The sequence below is a fragment of the Homalodisca vitripennis genome, chromosome 6, assembly GCF_021130785.1.
Source record: "Homalodisca vitripennis isolate AUS2020 chromosome 6, UT_GWSS_2.1, whole genome shotgun sequence".
Lineage (NCBI taxonomy): Eukaryota > Metazoa > Arthropoda > Insecta > Hemiptera > Cicadellidae > Homalodisca > Homalodisca vitripennis.
Genome location: NC_060212.1, coordinates 167,550,800 through 167,572,427, shown reverse-complemented (window position 1 = coordinate 167,572,427; position 21,628 = coordinate 167,550,800). Strand labels below are relative to the sequence as shown.

The 21,628-nt window shown below is 34.7% G+C and overlaps 1 protein-coding gene across 1 annotated transcript in view; it reads left to right on the top strand.

The window, feature by feature from the left end:
- LOC124365635 (mitoguardin-like) overlaps positions 1-21,270 on the top strand; it is a 65,288-nt gene extending 44,018 nt beyond the window's left edge. Inside the window, exons 6-10 of the mRNA XM_046821628.1 lie at positions 6,286-6,398; positions 10,388-10,556; positions 11,809-12,042; positions 20,326-20,496; positions 20,709-21,270. Coding sequence (XP_046677584.1) covers positions 6,286-6,398; positions 10,388-10,556; positions 11,809-12,042; positions 20,326-20,496; positions 20,709-20,867 — 846 coding nt within the window. The 3' untranslated portion in view covers positions 20,868-21,270. The remainder of the gene's footprint in view (positions 1-6,285; positions 6,399-10,387; positions 10,557-11,808; positions 12,043-20,325; positions 20,497-20,708) is intronic.
- The last annotated feature ends 358 nt before the right edge of the window (positions 21,271-21,628 follow it).

Sequence of the window (21,628 nt, the reverse complement as noted above, 5' to 3'; positions counted from 1 at the left end):
TTTTCATTTGTAAGGATTACATTTTTGCTATGTACGTATTTAATATCTGACGGCTGCTGGATCTCCATACTAGTAGTTTTGCTGATAATATGTCAACCCTCATATTACAATATCTAATCTGTTTAAAGACTCTCAATTGGAAAAATTTTTAAACTAGCAGACTTTTGATTTATGGAGTTTCGTGAAAATGAAACCTTGGTTTTAAAAGGCCTCGGCCTTTTCCAATAATAAATATTGGAAAAGTTTTGTTTCAACAACAACTACTAGTTGTGATCTGTTTGCTTGTTGCAATGAAGATTACATTTTATCATGAAAAAAGCCTACAGAAGTATACAATACGAATGGATCAAAACTTGCGTAAAATATGAATTATTTAAAGTATTTTGAAAAATGTAGTTGACAATAAAATACATGCAACTAATTTGGTATTGATTGCATGAAATCGAGTGAACCAGAATAACGACCTCTAAATTTTTGTGTTCCTTTTTAAATTTATAATATAATGTATTTTCAATTTTAAACCATAAACCATCTTAAAAAACTGTATATTTAGATTCATTCTAAACAGATTTGACAACATTCTCAACAGCTCGTATACAGATTTGTATCAGATTTAAACTGTATTTTTATAGTTGTAACTATACATTTGTAGTTAGCCTGTTAAAGTATTATTTAAGTATGCATCAAATTCATATTTCACAGATTTTATAATTATTACAAACAGGTTTGACCTGAATTTGAAAATGTTAATATTGGTATTAAATAAATTTGATAACAATCTCATCAGACTTTATATTCATTCTAAATATATTTTACAACATCCCCAAAAGATTTTACATTCATTTTTAATATATTTTAGATTGGTTTCCAACATATTTAAACTAGATCTAAAAAAGAAGCTACATTTACAAGAATTTTCTTAAATTTTAATGACTTTAAATTTGTTGAATTGGAATGTTTTAAAAATGGTTTATGTTTTTTTTTTATTTCAATTCTTTGATTTTCAGAACACATTAAGAATATATTAAATCCCTTAAAAACTGTTTGGCTACTAGTTAAACGAAATTGATCATTGTATTTGAAATGGTTGTTGTATTTTAGACTGTATTTTCCATTGTATTTTTTTTTAAGATTTTCTCTTTACTTTTGTATATTTGTTTACGTTTAATTAGGCAGTAATTTGGACGATATTTTGACTGTCCGAAAATTGTCCCAGGAGTGCCATGTTATGTAACCTACATGTATATGTATTATATGAGGTGGCTTATTTAACCTATAATAAACCCAATAAAGCTTAAACAAGTTTAAACTTTGTACAAAAATTGTCCTCGGCTACATTCATTGGCCAGCATGTTATTCGTTCCAATATGGCGGCTGTTTAAACTTAAAACAATCATAACTCCTTTGTTCACAACGCCTACAGAAAAAGTAAAGAGTGCCTTGGAATGCTTATAACATTTTCTAAAATTGTTGTAATGAAAATTGTTTTGTATTTGAAATGGGTTTCGAGATATCGAATACTTTATTAATATTTAAATTTTCACAAAATCTACTACTACATCTTTCTTCCACCTGAGTCGGAAGGACTATTTTTTAACATTCTCTACGAGACCATAGACAATGGGAGAAACTGTAATGAAAAGAGATTTAATGTTCTTATTGTCAGTAACTTGCTGATTTATTTTCTAGAGTTATACTGACTATAAGTGGACTAATGAGTAGTGCTTCTCTAAATAGGGAAAGTTTTAGTGTAAAGAAGAGGTATCACATTTTCGCTACCAACAGTCTATATACCCACTCACAGTAGACAATGAAAGTCATGTAAGGGAAAGTGCTCTTGTAGAACACTGTGAAAGTGAGATGAACGTGACCTATGTTCGTAAAATATACTTTCCAGCAAGTTGTATTTTTATGTATGGCTATGGGTTTGTCCACAAGATATTCAAGAACGATTTAAACCATCTTAATCAATTGCATAGGAATACATTTACTAAGTATTGATATATAAATAAATATATGTTTTTATTACCCGAATGTAGAGTTGAGCAGCTCTGTGGTATTCGGTATATAAAGAGAGAACGCTAGTTAGCTGCCGGCCGCGCATCCACTTCATAGCGATAAAGTTTAATAGGAAATCGTCTCAAATCTGAACAATTTCTCTTCAAAAACTTACAATTTATTAACTCAATACTAATGAATTGTTTAAAATACTATTTTAAACAATTAATTGAATTTAAAACAATTTTCTGTTTATAGCGCAGTTTGAAATTTTATCCGTATGTTAAAAGCGGAGTCTCAGATATGCGGCTGGTAGATACTAGCATATCTTTTTCAACGTAAACATACGTGAAGCATTCTCTCAATTCAAAGGGGTTATTACCTGAATCAGTACAACATTTGAAGTCTAGAAAGGTAAGGTAATAGCAAATCTTGACAACTAATCTATGTTTATTGTTTGTCAGTTCCAGCTAATGTTTTATAAACTATTAATTTTGTTCTAAAATGAATATGAGTCCCATCTCGCATTTCACCCTGTCACGTAGGTCACGCGAAACGCTCAACCTCTCTAGTTATTTTTACGTACAACTTTTCCTGTTGTCAAATTTAATGTGTTTCAAGGTCTTCGCCAGACTTGTTAGTTCCAATTTTGTATCCATCTTATGTCTTGAGGATATTTGATACACCTAGGGGTAGATTTCAACCCACGATACGTAGTTTTCTATTTTTGTAAAACACAACTATGACGAATGTTCGAAATCCAATTCCTTTCCAATGTTCCCCATCGTCAATTAAAAGAATTTTAAATGTCCCCTTATAGTTTAAACAGGAATCTGCCGATTGGGCAGTCGGAAATAAAATATTGATTTAATCAGTGAAAACGAAACTATGTCCTTCAAGTTTTGGGTTTCTATCTGCAGATGTTAAACAGGACATTTTTGTTTGAAGTTCAATATTTTTTTATCTTTTAGTAGCTTACGGTTAAGATAAAACATGTCCACTCATTCCCAATTCTGATTTATCGAAAAAAAAGGATTCCTTTCACGCGTTTGACCTGAGAAATGTCTAAAAGTACTGCGTATATCGATTGTTTACTCTGCAGCAGACCAGTCCGATTATCAGTTTTGAACAATAAAAGTAGCGTTGCCTGAGAAAGTAAATACAGCCAGATTGTGGACTCTGTAGCTGTCATGTTTGCCCGGGACAGAGTGTCAGAGTGTAGCCAGTGTCCGGTGTGTGAGCATGTGAGGGTGCGAGAGCTGCCAAGAGTTCTACGGATATGTACGTCTCCTAGGTCAACCTCGACGCCTGGACAATGTCTCTGCTGGTAATTAACTTCTTGTTTGTACAGATCGAGTCGAGTGCCGACCCGGGTTTCCTCGCTGCTGTAATTCAATTTATCTCGAGTCAACATCTGTGCTCGAGTTATATCTTTTTCACCGTCTTCGCCCGAATATTCTAATTTCCCAAAGTGTTTTCAGTCCATAAACTTGAGTTTTAATTTAACCGGTGTTTTCAATTAAAAGTTCTGTAAGTTTCTGTCCACTGCAGTTCTGGCTGGTCTATCGTAATATAAATAGAACGGTTCCTTCATAATTTACTCTGTTGCAGCAATACGAGTGTATTCAAACTTCTGTTTATATCACTTAATTGAGTTGTGTAATATTTTAGAATTACAAAAACAAATTTAACTGAAATGTGTAAATGAATACAATATTACAAGTGTTATGTTTATTAGTTTTTTCACTTTTAGAAATGTGTTAACTTATTCAATTAAGATGTTGGTGTCAAGCAATTAAATTTAAAGTAACAAAAAAATTAGGAAGGTAAAACGGTATTTATAATTTATGTTAATTTATATGTATTATAAATAAAATATATAGGCAATGTTGTTTTCATTATATATTTAAGAAAAATTGAAGCTCACGAAATTCAGTATGTAGGTCTATTTGGTTAAACTTAGTTGTGAAATTTGTGTTTGTTGAGATTTCCATAATAGTATTTTTTAAATGTATTTTTAGACAGTTGATAAACACAACTAGATTTATATATATATAGTATATTTGTCCACAAGTATAATTTTACTGTCTAATTTTAAATGTATTTTTAGACAATTGATAAACACAACTAGATTTATATATATATATAGTATATTTGTCCACAAGTATAATTTTACTGTCTAATTTGAAATGTATTTTTAGACAATTGATAAACACAACTAGATTTATATATATAGTATATTTGTCCACAAGTATAATTTTACTGTCTAATTTTAAATGTATTTTTAGACAATTGATAAACACAACTATATATATATATATATATATATATATATATATAGTATATTTGTCCACAAGTGTAATTTTACCGTCTAATTTTAAATGTATTTTTAGACAATTGATAAACACAACTAGATTTATATATATATATTATATTTGTCCACAAGTATAATTTTACTGTCTAATTTTAAATGTATTTTTAGACAATTGATAAACACAACTAGATTTATATATATATTATATTTGTCCACAAGTATAATTTTTGTGTCTAATTTTAAAATAGTTAATAAAATAAATTATAGTTTTCTGTTTACAAACACAGATGAAAAGTTACATTGACTTTGTCCTTGCATAGAATAAATAGTGTAATTGAAGGGGATAACTAATTTAATATTATGTTTTATATCATGTTATCTCCAGTTTCTATTATTTCAGTACTTCTCAGTGGACTTTGATCTGAATCCCTTCCATAGTCCACTCAGGCTGTTGAGTGACAAATCCACTGTTTGTTGTTTGATTTACTCAAACTAAGGCTGTTCTATAAAAAAAATAATACAACAAACCTGTGCCACTATTGTAAACTAGAACATTGATTCTTAGTTTATTTTTAAAAGTATTTGTGTGAAGATGCAGTGTTTACATTTTAAAGGACGAAGTATACATTTGGCTCAAATAACTTTTAATCACTTAAATCTAAAAACTTACATTAATTTGAGGGAATGAATTATGAAATCAATCCTCCCAAAGCAAAACAATTGAAATTTACAAACAAAAACCCATTGCTACAAATAATATATTTTCATAGAGTTTGCTCAACAGTTAAATATTATTTGCTGTTTGATTGGTTAAACAACTGCAGTAGAATTTGTTCCATTTCATATGTTTACACTACTGCTCTGACATGTTTACTCTATGAAATACATATTTATTTCTACAAATATTACAATGTAAACAACTGAACATTAATAACTTAAAATAAACCAATCTATATTCTGATGTTGGCAAACACATTGAAATAAGTTTAATAGCAGTGTGTCAAAATAATCTTTTCATTTCATATATTTCTATAGTTTATTTAGAGTTCCAGTTAAAACTGCATGCAGTATATATATATATATATATATATATATATATATATATAATATACACCACATATCTACCACCGAACTTGGCAAGGAAAAGATTTTGTGGGAGCCCCTCTCAAGGACTGATATTTTCTTGTAGTGGACAGTCAACTGCTCATTCCCCAATTAGTTCCTTAAAACAGTTATTAGCCCATTTTGATGAGAAAAATCTTTCAGCAGTATGTGTCAGTAAAACTAAATTATTTAAATTGATTGCCATAAAAAGTAATTGAAAATCAACGGGGGGGAGGGGGGGTCCGCACCCCTTGGACTCGCTCACTGGCTACGTCCTTGGAAGAGGATATAGTTTGTGTGCTATGTTTAAAAAAATGGTAACATGTTCTTGCTTTTATCAATTTTATACACTGCAACTTGCTAATGGTTTTAATTTACTAGTTTTAATCTAAGTTTGATCGAGCTCCTATACAAAATTTAGAACTCATGAGAGTTCTTTAACTGCATAAATATAATATTATTACAGCGCAATCAATTAAGTTCAATTCTCTTCTCCTTCCAAAATTCAGTCACTACATGCTCTTAGATAAAATGAATATAGAAGAGATGTTTATGGTTTTTAACACCCCAATCTCCTTGTTATGCTAATACAGTAAACAGAATATTTAAAACCATCTTGTTTTCCCTCTTTTCCCTAATCAAAAGAAACTGAAGGTATGTAGTGGGTACAGGAATTTCAGTGTGCCTTTGATGAAATAATTAGTCTATGAATGAATATTAATTGTCTTTTACAATTAAACTTATGTATTAATATTTAACCTACCAGGTAATAAAATCTTTGTATTGTGTATAATTCATTTTAGCTTTCAGTATTCAGATGTATAAGTCAATCTTTATCGTAATTTTATTAGAAATGTTTGTCTGTTCAGGTAGCAGATCTGAGAGAGTTTGAGGAGTTTGCAGACCTTTGGACAGACACAGAGAAGCTACCCTTGTACCAGTCTGCTCTCAGGCAATTTGAGGATGTGGGTATTCCGTACAGGTGTGTTTCTGAATAAGTGGTACAGGACTTCTTAGGATAAGCTAAAGATTTCATAGGAATATACTTATTGCAATCAATCTTATGACAGATATCATAGAGTATGTTTGTATGAGTATATATTCAACAATAAATTTATTTAACTTCTGGCATGATTTGTTGTGGATAGCAGTTCACATCAAATTAATCTGAACAAATTCAACTTAATAAGTTATAATCCATACATAAAAATAATTGATAAGAATCAATTACATACATACATTTCTTACATTCATACAAGAGTTGTAGTTTACTTTTCATGATTATATATAAGTGTAAATTGTCCTGATATGCCTGATATATTCAAAACAGATTGAGATATTGATGTAAAATCTTCACTATACCTACATTTAGTAAGTGTATATTACACCTTCAGAGTGTACAAATAACCCTTAAAAGAAAAAAATAATAAAATATCTACACATGAAATATTAGAAAAATCAGGTTTCAGAATGTTTTGAGGATTCTTACTATAATTGGAATAATAACCTGATCTTTTTTAAGAGACCTGCATTATTTATTGTGTGTCTGTGTGTTTGTGTGTGTGTGCGTGTGCGTGTGTGTGTGTGTGTGTGTGTGTGTGTGCGTGCGTGTATGGATGCATGCACTTGTGTGTGTATCTTCATAAGATTAATTATTGTTCAAGAACAACTCATCTCTGATTTTAACGAAATTTCGTTGAATTAATTGTTTCAGATTGTACAAGAAAGAAATTGGAATGTTAGATCACTTTTAATAGACTTTAGCCTTGTGTAATTAATATAGATATGTCCAACATTGTGGATTAAAACTTTGAATTAAACCAATAAAGTACTATAGTCGAATAGATATAACTTCCGAATTGGAAGGGTGTGGATGGGGCAGCGAGCGAGCAGTGGGGAGACTGATGCCGCGGTGTTGCCACGTTGGTGCGGGCACTGCCGTGAGCGATCACTTTCTCACCGAACACAGAGTAGAGAACATGAGACGGTGAGCGCCAGCGTACTTACCAACAAACAACGCGTCAGTGTGTGTTGTCTTTTTATTTGTTTATACTAGTAATCAGAAACGAAATTTCTCTAATTTAACACAAATATGTGCGATATTAATATGTTACCATTATACTATATAATAATCTACAACTACTAAATAATTCGGATATCATGAAGGACAAATAATTTGGGTACTCTGAAAACCTAATATTGCATTCACAGCACGATTATATTTATTGCGGGGGCTGTCAAAATACTTCAAACACCGTCAGCATACATTCTGTTGACGTATGTTTCCTGTGTTCCTTGGGTCAGTTTGCACTCTATATTCGTCAGCAAAATCTTCAAAGCCACTAGTTTCACTGTCACTGTCATCTCCATTCACGTGAATTATCATTTCCTCTACACTGCTGTTTCAATGAACTTCTTGTGCCCAAGCTTCTAAAATAGATTTGTTTTGTGTGCTTTACGATATCCGTCCATTCTACGGTTGTAACTTGTTGAAGTCCTTCTTCGGTTAACCTCCTAACTTCAGTCATGTTAAATGTTTTATTTGTTCCGAGCAACGTGTTCCTTAACTTGTGCCCAAACCATTTTCTATTGCATTGAAATGGCGATGGTAAGGTGGCAGTCTGACAATTTTATGTCCTTGGGCTTTAGCCATCTCATCTATAATATACTTGGGGTCCGGTGGTTTTATTCATTTCACATATTTCTAACAACTCGGCTTTTGTAAAATCTTCTGCAAATTGTATGTTATGCTCGCGAAGCCATGCCTGAATTTCCGCTATTTTGTTACCTTGCGTTGGGGCCTTATCTAAAATCTTGGAGTGGTATGGGGCGTTGTCCATAACAATAACCGATGGAGCAGAAAGGTTAGGTAGAAGTGATTCTCTGAACCATTTTGAAAAAGTGTCATGGTTCATTTCTTCATGGTAGTCTGTGGTTTGCTTTGAAGCAAATAACAAGCAATAATTAGCAACAAACCCTCCAGATGTACCAGTGTGCAGTAAAATAAGCCTACCACTTTTGCCAATATGCCTTTGCCGATGTGGCAACAGTGCCTGTTGCTATGGCAACCGCGTCAGACGCTCCTCGCTCCTATTGGTCAAGTAGCCAACCAGGCAGTTCTCCCTCTCACTCCAAAGTCAGAACGCCCCGCCCCCGCCGATTCGGAAAGTTATATCTATTCGACTATAATAATAATTTTACTACTAATAATACTTAATAAATTAAATTATTCAATAAATGCCTTAAAAGTGATGCATTAAGTATGAGTTGGCTACTCATAATTCAAAACCAAAATTATTTTTCAGATCTCGACTTTTAATTTGCAATAAATCTAATAAGTAACAGTAAGTAGCATCTAATTACAAAGTAATGTAATATGTCCAGGATCTCAAATTTCAATTAAGAAATTAAAATCAGACTATACCATAACATCACAGACCTGAATTGTTAATAAACTGAATTTTATAACTTAAGACATTCATTGATTACACAAATATGAGTAAACACAAAAAAGTAATACTTTTTACAGCATAAATACTCTACATATATTATATACTATATATAAATTATATGTATTTATATTGTAAAAAGTATTAAAATCAAAATACTATAAGTATACTATGTGTACATGTAGTAAATTTATGGTATTCGTATATATATATATACAACATTTTATTAAATCTTACTAAACCCTTTTTGATCTTTCAAAAGTCAGAAATATTAAACTTGAGAAGTAATTTTGTTTTACGGATATGTATGTAGGTATGCTCTTTCTAATACAGCAAAAACCAATATATCATTTACACCTGGGCAACCCTATGGTTCACTAAAATTAAATTTTGAGGTATTGGACTGGAAAGGTGGATTGATTGGTCAAGTCTTTTGGGGAGGAAAACTGATGGAATGGAAAGAGCTCCAGTGGAGTAAAAGGTTGCTAGCCTGGACATTAGGGAATTCTGTCCCCTGCCCATTTGGATTGGAGGTGCTTTAACAGAGCTGGTCTCAGTCTTTCAAGGACACATGACTGAGATATAGAGCCCAATATCCCTCCTCGTGGGATCTCGACAGGAAGTAGCACCTGCTACCAATCTCACTCATCCTGAATATCCCGTCACTCCAGGAGCAAGCAGAACGTTCCTTTTATGATTAAATGCAAGGCTCTCATCTTTTGTCCTAAGTGGAAAGATAAGTTTGCTTTTATCCAGTAAAACACAAGCTTTTAAACATAGTGCCTTTGTAGATGTTCTATGAATTACAACTTTAATGTAAAATTGATTAAGTTCAAATCTGTTATAGAAGTAGTAGTCATTGGTAGCATTCTTAGTGAGTCTCACACAACCACAAGTTGCAATAGGGCAGGAGTTCAAATTTTCCAAAGATTTCAGTTTCAGCTATCACAAAGTAAAACTGAAAACAGAGTTAGAATTCTTATAAGTAATTAAAAACCTACTGTTTTAAGAGGGTGTCTACATTTTCAGTAGTATACAATAACATAGGAGCAATATGAGTACACATTACAAGCACTATAGTAATTTCTATTATCGAGTAACTTGCGGAGGAATAGTACTTACACAATTATTGAAGAAGGTTATTAGCCGGCTTCAAAAAAAAGGGAATATCACAGTTATTCTCATAAGTACTAAGGTTTGCTATTCATGCAATAAATCACAGTTCAAACCAACTTGTGTTATTACACATATTTTTTACATCTACAGGTATTTTTTTTGATGACTGTTCAAAGGTATGAAACATTTTCTTATTACAGTATTGTTATTTCTTTTTGCTATTTCTCAGGTAGGTATTTTCAGGTTACCTACTTTAAAATCCTTAAGAAGCGTACTTTACAATCCTCTCCCACAAATAAATGGATAAACCCAGAAGTATCAGAAGATTTCTTGACAGGGGTAAAAAGAGTGCCATTGTGTATACTCATCAGCAAACGCTGTGACATGACACAGTGAAATGTTACAGGACACTGAGGACAGAGATGGTTCACTGCAGCTCAGATGTGGAGTACCTCTGCAAGTTGCACTGTATCAGGCTGGCCTTCCAGTGGCTCTTCCAAGACACTGCAAACTGGACCTGGTTTGCCAACAATGGACGCCAAGTTCTCTATGACTTGTTGCTGTTTGCAGAGAAGGTAATCAATTAATCACTTCTGCGAGGTTAAACGATGTTACATTTTATCTTTCGACAGAAAGTTATAAAATAGGATAATCTTTTCATTTATTCTACTGGATGCAACCACATAACGTGTATTTACTATGAATCTATGGTTTAGGAATAAAAACCGACTCTATTATTATCAAAGGCGTATATAGAAAATTATTTTCGAGGAGGTCGGAACATTTGGGTTGTTTAGGAGTTATAAAATGCCCTTCAAAAAGAGGGGCTTAGAATCTTTTCCCGGGAAATTGTTGAGCTTTAAGACTCATAAATGTGATCTCGCTTAAAACAAACTACTGGATGGAATTTTATTGTTTGCCTTTCTAAATTTCTGGGAGGATGGGCCTCCTGAGTGCCCCCTTATACACCCATGATTATTATAAACATAGAACATTTATTTTTATACAGTTCCAAAATACCATATTGACTAGAAAACTTAATCTGAGCACCCCTACTGCCTGATGAATATGAAAGCAATACTCAGCCCCCTGCATGTGCACTGAAGCATATGAATTACAAATGAAATAGCATCATATCATAAAAATGATGTTGACACATACAAACAGTGACTTCAAGGTCAACACAACAACCAATAACTAAATTCCTACAGCAATCGTACTTGGTAACATGTTCAACAATTGTAGTTCCTTGTTATGAATTTTTTATTTTGATAATAAATGTTTATTAATGAAAGTTCTCAACTTCTATGATTGAAAAACTATCTCATCTTACTCTCCAGTGTCAGAAAAATGATGGATTTTTCTTTCCCTGACTAATGTGCAGGCAACTCATATGATTATCTTGGCTTTCCTCTTCTGCTTTTTTTCTCTAGCACAATCAAATCCAGGGTAGAGATTACATTGATGATTGCATAGCAAGTTATTATTGTTTTTGTCAAGGTTATAATAAGCAAATGTATCAATCCCAATAAAATAAAGATATGTTTTTAATCCATAACAAAAAAATGAGCATATAAATAGTCTCGTTTGAACTTTAAGGGAGATGTTAAATTCCTTGTGGCTATTGTGATAAATGTAGAATACACCACCTTTATACAAAGCAATCTTTGAAGAATTGTTTGAAATTCACAAAGCAAATAAGATTCTCTACATTCTCAAGATCACTTATTACCTAAATTGCATGAAAGAAACACTGAAACACTGCTTATATATATATATATATAGACCATTGTCTGAATTGTAAAGTACTGTTTCCTTTGCCTGCAGGATACCAAGGACTTCATGGTGGCCTATGAGGAGATGCTGCTGTTCCTACAGGAGAAGAGCTGTTGGACCGATGTAGAGACGGAGCTGAGTGTGAAGGGAGTTAAAGCAATGACGTTCTACGATGTTGTCATGGACTACATCCTGATGGATGCCTTCGAGGACCTGGACACTCCTCCGTCCTCTGTCACCGCTGTCGTCCAGAACCGATGGCTGTCTAATGGCTTCAAAGAGTCGGTGAGTGCTGTCAGTCATTTAATAACACTGAGTTCTTTGTTTAGAGTTGATTTTTAATCATGTGAATTGTGCAGGTAAAAGAATTTTTTCGGACGTTTGTCATCATTCAGTGATACAAGAATTCAGTAATACTACGTTTTGTGATGTCTAGTGTAATTTCTACCGTAGTTGCATAGTTAACATAACACATAATTACAATCTAGGTTGTTCATTTTAACATGAGTTCTTGTGTCACTGGCGATGGTAAATGTCTGAAGAAATCAAGTTACCTCCACTATGTTGTAGTACTGAAGAACAATTCAAAGAATCATGACAGTACAGTCATACTTACAATTTATTATCAGATTTCTTCTCCATCTTTCATTGTAACATTGCCACTTTTATCATGGTTGTTTCATGTACCATCGGTGTTACACTCGCATTATTGCTAATGACTTTTTTGAATTAATAATAATTGTTTAATTTTTAATAACATCTGTGCTTATTTGGCTGATCAGTGAGATATTGCTGATCAAAATGTCAAAATACCCATGTGGAGAATGTGACACTGGTGTCAAGTACTCAGGTATCCGCTGCACTGGGACTTGCAACAAGTGGTTCCATGCTAGGTGTGTAAATATATCAGAGACCAAGCTGAAGAAATTCAGTAAGCAACAGATTGAGGCATGGTCATGTCATAATTGCTTCAACATTTTGAATAAGTCCACAGAAATTATGGTACTAGAAAACAAGATTGATTCTTTAATAAATGATGAGGTAATGGATCATGAGACTTCACTGTCTCTTGCAGCAGAAGTAGGTCAGGCCCTTCTACTGGAAAATACTCAGTTGAAACAAGAACTTCATAACTTAAGACTGAAAAAATCACAGCGAGAAGCAGAACTCGAAGACCAACTGCATGCAGTTCAAGAATCTGGGAGAGAACTTTGTAACAAAATAACTTCCATGGAACGAGAAATCCAGTTTTTGCTGAAAAAACTCCAAGAAGAGATTAAGTTAAAGGAAGAATTAATTAAGGATGCCGAAACGGTAAAATCCCTCCTAACTATAAAAGTTAAAGACTTACTCGACTTGCAATCACACTATAAACTGGAGCTTAAAAACTCCTTGGAAGATGGCAAGAAAAAAACAGCTTATTGCAACAACATTCAACAGAAACTTGACGATCTTTCCGGCGATATTGTAAAGAACAAAGAAGAGCTCCTAGCCAAAGATGAAACCATCACAGCACTGGCGGAAAAGTGTGGAGAGTTGGAGTCAGGGATATTAGACAGAGACAATGCAATCAAGTCTTACTGTACAAGGTTTTTTCATAAAACCAGAAGTTACTTGAAACCTCATCCACCTCACTTGACAAGTCACACTGACCAAACTGTACAGGGACACAAAACAAAAACGGACTCAGTGGGACTCAATACACCCTTAACATTTCCTCCTCCACAAAGTCTGGCTCCAAGTAGCCAACTAAAACACCCAAACAAGAACCAGTTTAGCATATCTTTACAAAAAATCAAACACCAACAAACCCTACATTTAGGGATGACCCCACTTACACTTACTAACCTGATGGACAACGCCACTGAGCAGCTAAATATGTGCAATATAAAGAAACCTGCAGTTACTTCAGATGAAGTCGTTATTCCACTTAAGGAGCCAATAGCCAGCCCTTTAAAAGTTTATAAAGGACCCCCTATCACTGCTAAAAAATTGGTTGACAAGGAATCCTTCGAAGATTTTTTAAATAGAAACATTGAAGAAGCCCTCAAAAACAGCTCCAAATCTACTTACAGTTTTAGCTGTGATAATAAATGTTCTGTTACAGAGGGTTCAAAAGATAATTTTTTAGAATTTGGAGAGCTAACAAAGGCCAAAATGAAGGAAATGAACTAGACATCCCACCACCCCAAGTTGTAACTAATACAAAGGCTCAAAAATCAAGAAAACTGTCAATTTTTCACCAAAATATTGACAGACTTGGCAATAAAATTGATCGGCTTGCTCATTTTTTACATACTTCTAACCCGGGCATTTTAGTAATAAGTGAACACGGACTAAACTGTGAAACAATTAAAATTGGAAAAATTCCAAATTATTCTCTAATAACTTCTTTCAATAGAGAACACCATATAAAAGGAGGAATTGCTATCTACAGAAATAACATGATTGGTTATGAAGTCAAAAGTCTCAACTTAGAGAACCTAAGTATTGAACTAACATGTGAAGTCGCTGCTGTGAAACTCCAGATAACCAGGAAACGGCATTTGTATATTCTTGGTGCTTACCGTCCACCTAAAGCATCTCTCAGCCAGGCACTTTTAATCCTTTCCGATCTTCTGGAAAGAATTCCACTGGAGAACAGCGGGATTTGCCTGGTTGGGGATTTTAACGTTGACATGTTAGATAAGACAAAAAGAGAAAAAATACTATTTGATGAAGCTCTTGCTCCCTTTGACATGATTCGACTAGATCTCCCACCTACCAGAATTACTCACACCTCTTCAACTTCTATTGACATGGTTTGTACAAACTTCGATTTTAACTCTATTTCTGTTGATGTTGTGCACACAGGACTTTCAGACCATACAGGGCAATTTACGTCTGTGGACATACCTTCGAAACAGCTGAAAGGAACATCATTGACAAAAAGGTTTTTTAATAATAATAACCTTACATGCCTCAAGGGATTACTATCTATCCAGAGCTGGGAAAAGGTATATGAGTCCAGCAGTGCAGAAGAAGCCTATTGCAACTTCCTTTCCATTTTAACATCGGCTATGGACATTGCCTGTCCTGTGACCAAAACAAGAGTCAAGCCTAGTCGACAGAATAATCTTGAACTACTAAATCCTGATATTGACCTGCTAAGGAAACAATTCCTGAAAGCTCAGGATCGTTATTTGTCAACCAACAGCCAAGAAGACAAAGTAAGGGCCTCAGCAAAGAAGAAGACATATGACCTTAAGTTGAAAGAAGTAAAAAAACAAACAAATGAAGCACATATTAACCAAGCCTCTAATAAAAGCAAAGCAATCTGGGAAACAATAAATAAAGTAAGACCTTCGAAAGAATCACCTCAAGAGGAGGAATGGCAGATTAACACTGGCTTGGAAACAGTCTCCGACATTGGTGAGGTGGCAAATATTTTCAATGAATATTTCGCTACAATAGCAGAGAAAACTTTAAAGAAAAATAACAGTTACCAACAAAGGACAACACTTAATAGCCTACCTGACCTTACAGCTAACACTATTTCATCCTTTCAACCTGCAAATGTTGACGAAGTACTTAACACAATTAACAAATTGAAATCTTCTACGTCTTCCGGAATAGATGAAGTTTCAGCTAATCTCCTAAAATCTTGCAGACTGGAACTCTGCCATCCTCTTTCCGATGTTATCAATAAATCAATGAGCCAAGGGGTATTTCCTTCTAAATTGAGACTCTCAAAGGTGTTTCCTCTACACAAACAAGGAAGCAAATATGAGATTCAAAACTACAGGCCAATTTCTTTAGTTCCAACAGTTTCAAAGGTTTTGGAGAAAATAGTTTTGAGCAGATTAATGGATCATCTTAACACAAACCACTTAATTCCTGACAGACAACACGGCTTTCTAGCGGGGAAATCAACCATTACAGCATTGACAGACCTAATCGAACACATAATTGACAATATTGACGCAGGCAACACAGTCACAAGCACCTTTCTTGATCTCAGTAAAGCTTTTGATTGTCTAGATCACGGCCTACTTTTAAGCAAGTTGAGCTCATTGGGCATAAAGCACTCTGTTTTGAATTGGTTTGGCAGCTACTTAACAGGACGAAAACAAATAGTATCCATCAAGCATACTCTAAATGGAAAAACAGAAACTGGAATATCTTCCCCTCTACCCATAACCAGAGGAGTGCCCCAAGGATCTGTAATGGGCCCAGTACTGTTTCTTTTATTTATATCAGATCTTCCATCCCATATAAACCACTTTAGTTATCCTGTCATATATGCTTATGACACAGTTCTTGTATCTAGCAACAAATTAATAGAGCAACTTGAAATAAGCACCTTCATATCTGTTAATATGGCTCAACAGTACTGTCTGAACAATGATCTAGTTTTCAACGAGTGCAAAACAAAACAGTTAATTCTAGGAAGACATGACGATGCAGTTTGCGAAACTCCAGGGTTGGAACGTGTCTTATCAACTAAACACCTTGGTGTCACTCTAGATGAAAAACTGTCTTGGAGCCACCACATTGACGAGATGTGCCACCAACTTAGCTCGGCTATTTTTGCCATAAAAAGAGTGAAAGCTACAAGTACATTTGAGGCAACAAGGATCACTTATTTTGCACTCTTTGAATCAAAGATCAGATATGGCATAATCTTATGGGGAAACAGTTCATGCAGTAATTTAAATAGGATTTTGGTCCTTCAAAAAAGAGCCCTTAGAACAATGGCTAGCCTTCAACCCCTTGACAGCTGTCGTGAAGTCTTTAAGAACTTTAATATTTTAACTGTGACATCCCTGTATATTTTAGAAGTTGTTTTATTTGCCTGCAGACTCAAGTTACCAAAAAACAAAGACATACATGGGCGACAAACTCGCCATGCCGACGATTTCATCCTTCAATCCCACCGGACTGCCTTGTTTGAAAAAAAGCCTTCATATGCAGGGGCAAAACTATTTAATGTTCTACCTGACGAGTTGAAGACTCAAGATTCAGCTACAATGAGAAGACAACTTCGAGAATGGCTAATCAATAAATCAATTTACACAATGGACGAGTTCATGACACATGCTTCAGGGACTCCTCAGCATTGACTACAAAATACCGGAAGAAACACTTTGTAAACCATCTTATTCTGGTTTTCTATTCTACCTGTCTTTCTTACTGTAACTTGACGCTTATTTCTGTTCTTTATGATTATGATTAAAGTATTATTGATTGATTGATTGATATCTTGTAAATTCATTGAATTCATTTCCAATTTAAGTGATATTCTGGTTGAAAAAAGAATTGTATTACTACAAAATAAAGAGATGTATTAATAAATGAAAAGTAGAGTTATTTGATGAAATGTTTTAGAACAATTTTAACTGTTGAAAATTTATGTTTTAGTTGATAAGAATGATTATAAATAACATTTATTTTTTTGTTTTATTCTATGGCCTAGCCAATTGTTTGTATGCATGGTAACTGTTGAACGAGTTAACCTAAAGGATTGAAATTCTATCTCTATAGTGGTATTGAAAATGTTACACATCGACCCACAAATTTCTGTCTGTCAAAAATTACTCTAATGACTCTGTTCTTATTGGTAACCATGTTTACATTGAGAAAAACAAAGATAAACAAATTAGTATATAGTATTTTGTGAAGTTTAATCATATGACATTTTTCAGTAACTTATTAACACATTTGACAAAGATACATATTTTTTTTGTTTCATTCAAGCTTAACCTACAATGGCATTTTTATACTAAGTTGTGGACCACAGCTTAGAATTTGATAACAGTGTTAGAATATTAATTTATTACTTTACATATATAATCATAAAAGTGTTTGTAAAAGTCTGGGATATAAGGATAGAGTCCTTAAAACAAAAAAAAAATACTCAGCCACCTGAAAATCAATAGGATTTTATCACTTAATAGTTCCGTTTTTACTTATTTGCATGATTTTTCAGTTACAAGTGGACTGGCTTGTTTCTACTTGTGTGTTGAAGATGAAAAGTAAATATTATAATAAATTTAATGATTACAAAATCTAGGATGGTGGCCTTAAAATAAATTCATATATTTAAAATTAGCCACTATGAAGTTAAAAGAGCGTTTAAAGGAGTTTCTCCAACAGTTAGTGACGAAATCAGATATCTGTCTTTTGAGTGTGTCCACTGGATGCATGTTAAGTTTCGTAGTTAACTTTTACAATTGAAATGTTGTGTAAAACTTCACCTCTACTACTTATGTATCAAAATTTAAAATGGTGAGCATTAGCTCATTGGAAGTTGTTTTTTGCACCACAATGTTGTCTGTGACGGTGAATGTGTGGGCTTGCACTATGACCTGAAGTATGGTATGCGTTTAACTTTGTATCATATGCTAACTGTACATTGAATGAAAATTTTTTGTTATATAACATTAGAAGATGACTTATAACCTATCAGCAAGCAAATTAAACCCCTCATACTTGTGTCACACAGTCTGTGCCTTCCAATTTCTTGTAAAATTTATCATTCATCTGATGATTTCTTTTTTCTTTTTCCCCTTGGGGCGGCCTACTGCCATGCACTTAAGCCTCAAGGGCTTTTTGCGCACCCCGGAAACACACCATGAGGCCCACCAGTCTACAACTTCAGCAGTTCCACAAACCGCCGAAAACAACCTATCAACCTCCTGGGAAAATTCACCACCCTTATCCAAACTACCAAAGATGGCATACCGCTCTCTTGTTATTGCAGGGCAATCAAACAGCAGGTGCTCAGCAGTCTCCTCATGCTTATTACACCTTCTACAGAGTGGATCCTCCTGAAGGATGCCGACTCTGTGAAGATGCTTCCTCAGGTGACCATGCCCCATAATGAGACCAATAACCTTAGAAGACATTGATCTGTTTAATGGGAGAAGGTCCGAAGCCACCCTGGAGGAAGGTGACTGTAATACCATTCTACACAATCTCAAACCCGGATGCAACCTCCACCTTCTCTCATGCTCCGCGCGAATCCACCTCGAGGCAACCCTAGAGGATTCACACATTGGAACACCGCAGAACGGTTGAGGGCCCGTCATAATTGTCGCTGAGCCCTGGTTGGCCAGGGCATCAGCTCTTTCGTTCCCAAGAATCCCCTCATAACCAGGAACCCAACAAACGGTCACATTGTTGGTTCTGGCAAGGGAGGAAACGACCTGATAGCAATCCCAAACCAGTTTGGATTTGATCACGCAAGAATCACGCCATCAGCGCTGCCTGACTGTCCGTGAAAATATTAATCGTCTTGCTCCTATATCGCAGACGAAGATTCTCATGAGCACATTCCATAATAGCTGCGACCTCCGCTTGAAAAACTGTCGGATACGGACCCATAGGGACCATCAGCTCCCTACATGGTCCCACTCCCAGAATTCCAGCGCCTGTGCCGCTTTTTGTTTTAGAGCTGTCTGTGAACCATTCGAGCTCCGCTGGTGGAAGACGTTTCCTTCTCTCTGACCAATCATCTCTAGAGGGTACAACAATCCTAAAGGATTTGTCAAGGGAAAACTTTTGTGGCTTCTGATCAGAGATCATGTGCAGAACATCCTCCTGTATCAGAGTGCTAATTCTGCAGTGCCCACCACTGCAACCCGACCAGAGTCCCATCTGCTGAAGATGGTAGGCACTCCTCCTGGCCATAGCCCGAATGACAATGTCCAGGGGGGCGAGGTTAAGACAACAGTCCAGAGCCGCGCCTGGCGCACTAGGAAAAGCCCCAGTGATAGCAAGGCAGGCCATCCTTTGGATACCCGCCAGACGAGCTACCACCGTCTTGGCCTCCGTTTTTGGCCACCAGACGACAGCTCCGTACATTAGTGCAGGTCTGACCACGGAAACATAAAGCCATACAAGAGCCATTCAGTCCCCAGGGCCCACCTATCACACGTCTGCATTGCATTAGAGACCACTTCCCCCTGGCACTTCCCGTCTAGTCTTTTGACAGACGGATTTTTTTAAAGTGTCTGTAGCCTGATCTACACAATTTAGTGTTATTTTATCAAGTTTTTAGCAAGTTTTCTAGATTTTTTATGTTTAGAAACATGATTTCAGAAGGGAAATGTGTGTGTTATATTTTATCCATAAATATATACAGACTTATGGTAAATATTCAAGTCGCCTTGTGTACTAGTGCTTTTGTGTACATTTTCAATCATTTATGAAATATGTCATCTATAATAAAGAAGTAGTAATAAACCACATGTACGAGCATGTTTAGGTAGTTAGAAAATTTAACAAAGTAAATTCATGAAAAGTAGACTTTTCATAGGCTCTATGTCTTTGAGGTAACTGTTGTCAGTTGGTTAAAGTACTTTTACTCAAGGGAGAAACATCCATCAGTACAAGACAATAAGAGTGGTAGCATTTCTAACTGTGCAACCTAGGCAGGATGAACTTTCTGACATAGAAAAAAAGGAATGTAGGCTAATCTATATAATCTTGTACAGCTTGCTACACCTATGTCTTTTGTATTCTGTTTGCATGTGTGTATTATTTAGATTATTGTTTTGAAATCTACTATGTTCACTTCTGTTGCAGGCTTTAACAACGGCGGTTTGGTCTGTTCTGAAGGCAAAGAGAAGGATGTTAAAGTTTCCAGATGGATTTATGGCACATTTCTATGCTATCTCAGAACAGATGTCCCCATTGATGGCATGGGGATTTCTGGGACCAGACGAAAACCTCAAATCTATCTGTTTGTACTTCAGGGTGAGTAACCAGTGATTTATCTGTAATTGTTTGTGTTTAAGTTTGTGCCTACAAAGTGTAGGCACAGAGCTCCAAATTTTCCTCATAGTATGATGAAAAAAGCTAGGACTATCTATTGCAACATTCAATTTTGTACGGTTATTTTAAAGTTATTCCTGACCAAACTTATTTTGATATAATAGAGTTATTATATGTAAATTTTATTATTACAGGAGCAAGTCATGGGTTTTCTAACAGATGCCTTCAGTTTCCAAAAGACGAGATACACCACCGTTGAAGAGTTGGCCGAGGACGTGTTCAGTCACATCAAGTTGCGGGTGAACAACATAAGCCGCCGCTTGTCGTCAAGAGACTTGCAGAACACAGTTTAGTCAGACCTCGTAGATGTGTTCTCGTCACTCCACTTGGCCTTCTTCAACCTCGTTAGTTGTTCCTGTCTCACGTAGCTTTAAGTGCGTACTGTATTTAGTTCTGATTGGATAACCTGATTTAGTTTGTACTAAACTGTAAGTATTGTAAATTTTGTCTGTGTAAAATGTCTTCTGTCGTGTAATTTCTCTGTAACAATAAATTATATTTGTTTTAAATTATTTATATAGTTTATAATGTGCAGTATTCTGTCATTTGAGCTAAACTCTTCATGTTGTTTGTGATCCGTATCAACACTAGTTATAAAGAGATAAAAGTAGGCTAAAATTCTTAGTATATTGTGATTGTTTCATTTTTTAGGATTATTGTATTCCAATTAAATAAATTTAATTTTTGTCTGATTAATAATTTTTATTTTTGAACGGATGCAGCTAACATTCAACTTATGAAAGTTTAAATAAAATTAAAATAGCAGATAAATTTTTTTTTAATCCGTTTTAGATTTAAAAACAATTTGCTGTGAAACAAAAATATTTCCAAACAATTGTCATTCTGTTTATGAGTACAGAGAGAACATGTTTAACTTAAGGGTGACTATCAAACAAATGGTTTAGGTCCACATTATCTAACACGTCAAATCTTTTTAATATTTGTTGTAATTCAGTGACAGATGCATTATTTCAGTGCGGTATGGTTCACTGGTGACTCATTAAGAGGGCAGACTCTGGCATTTGATAGTTTGGTGTAGGTTAGCACTAAAATG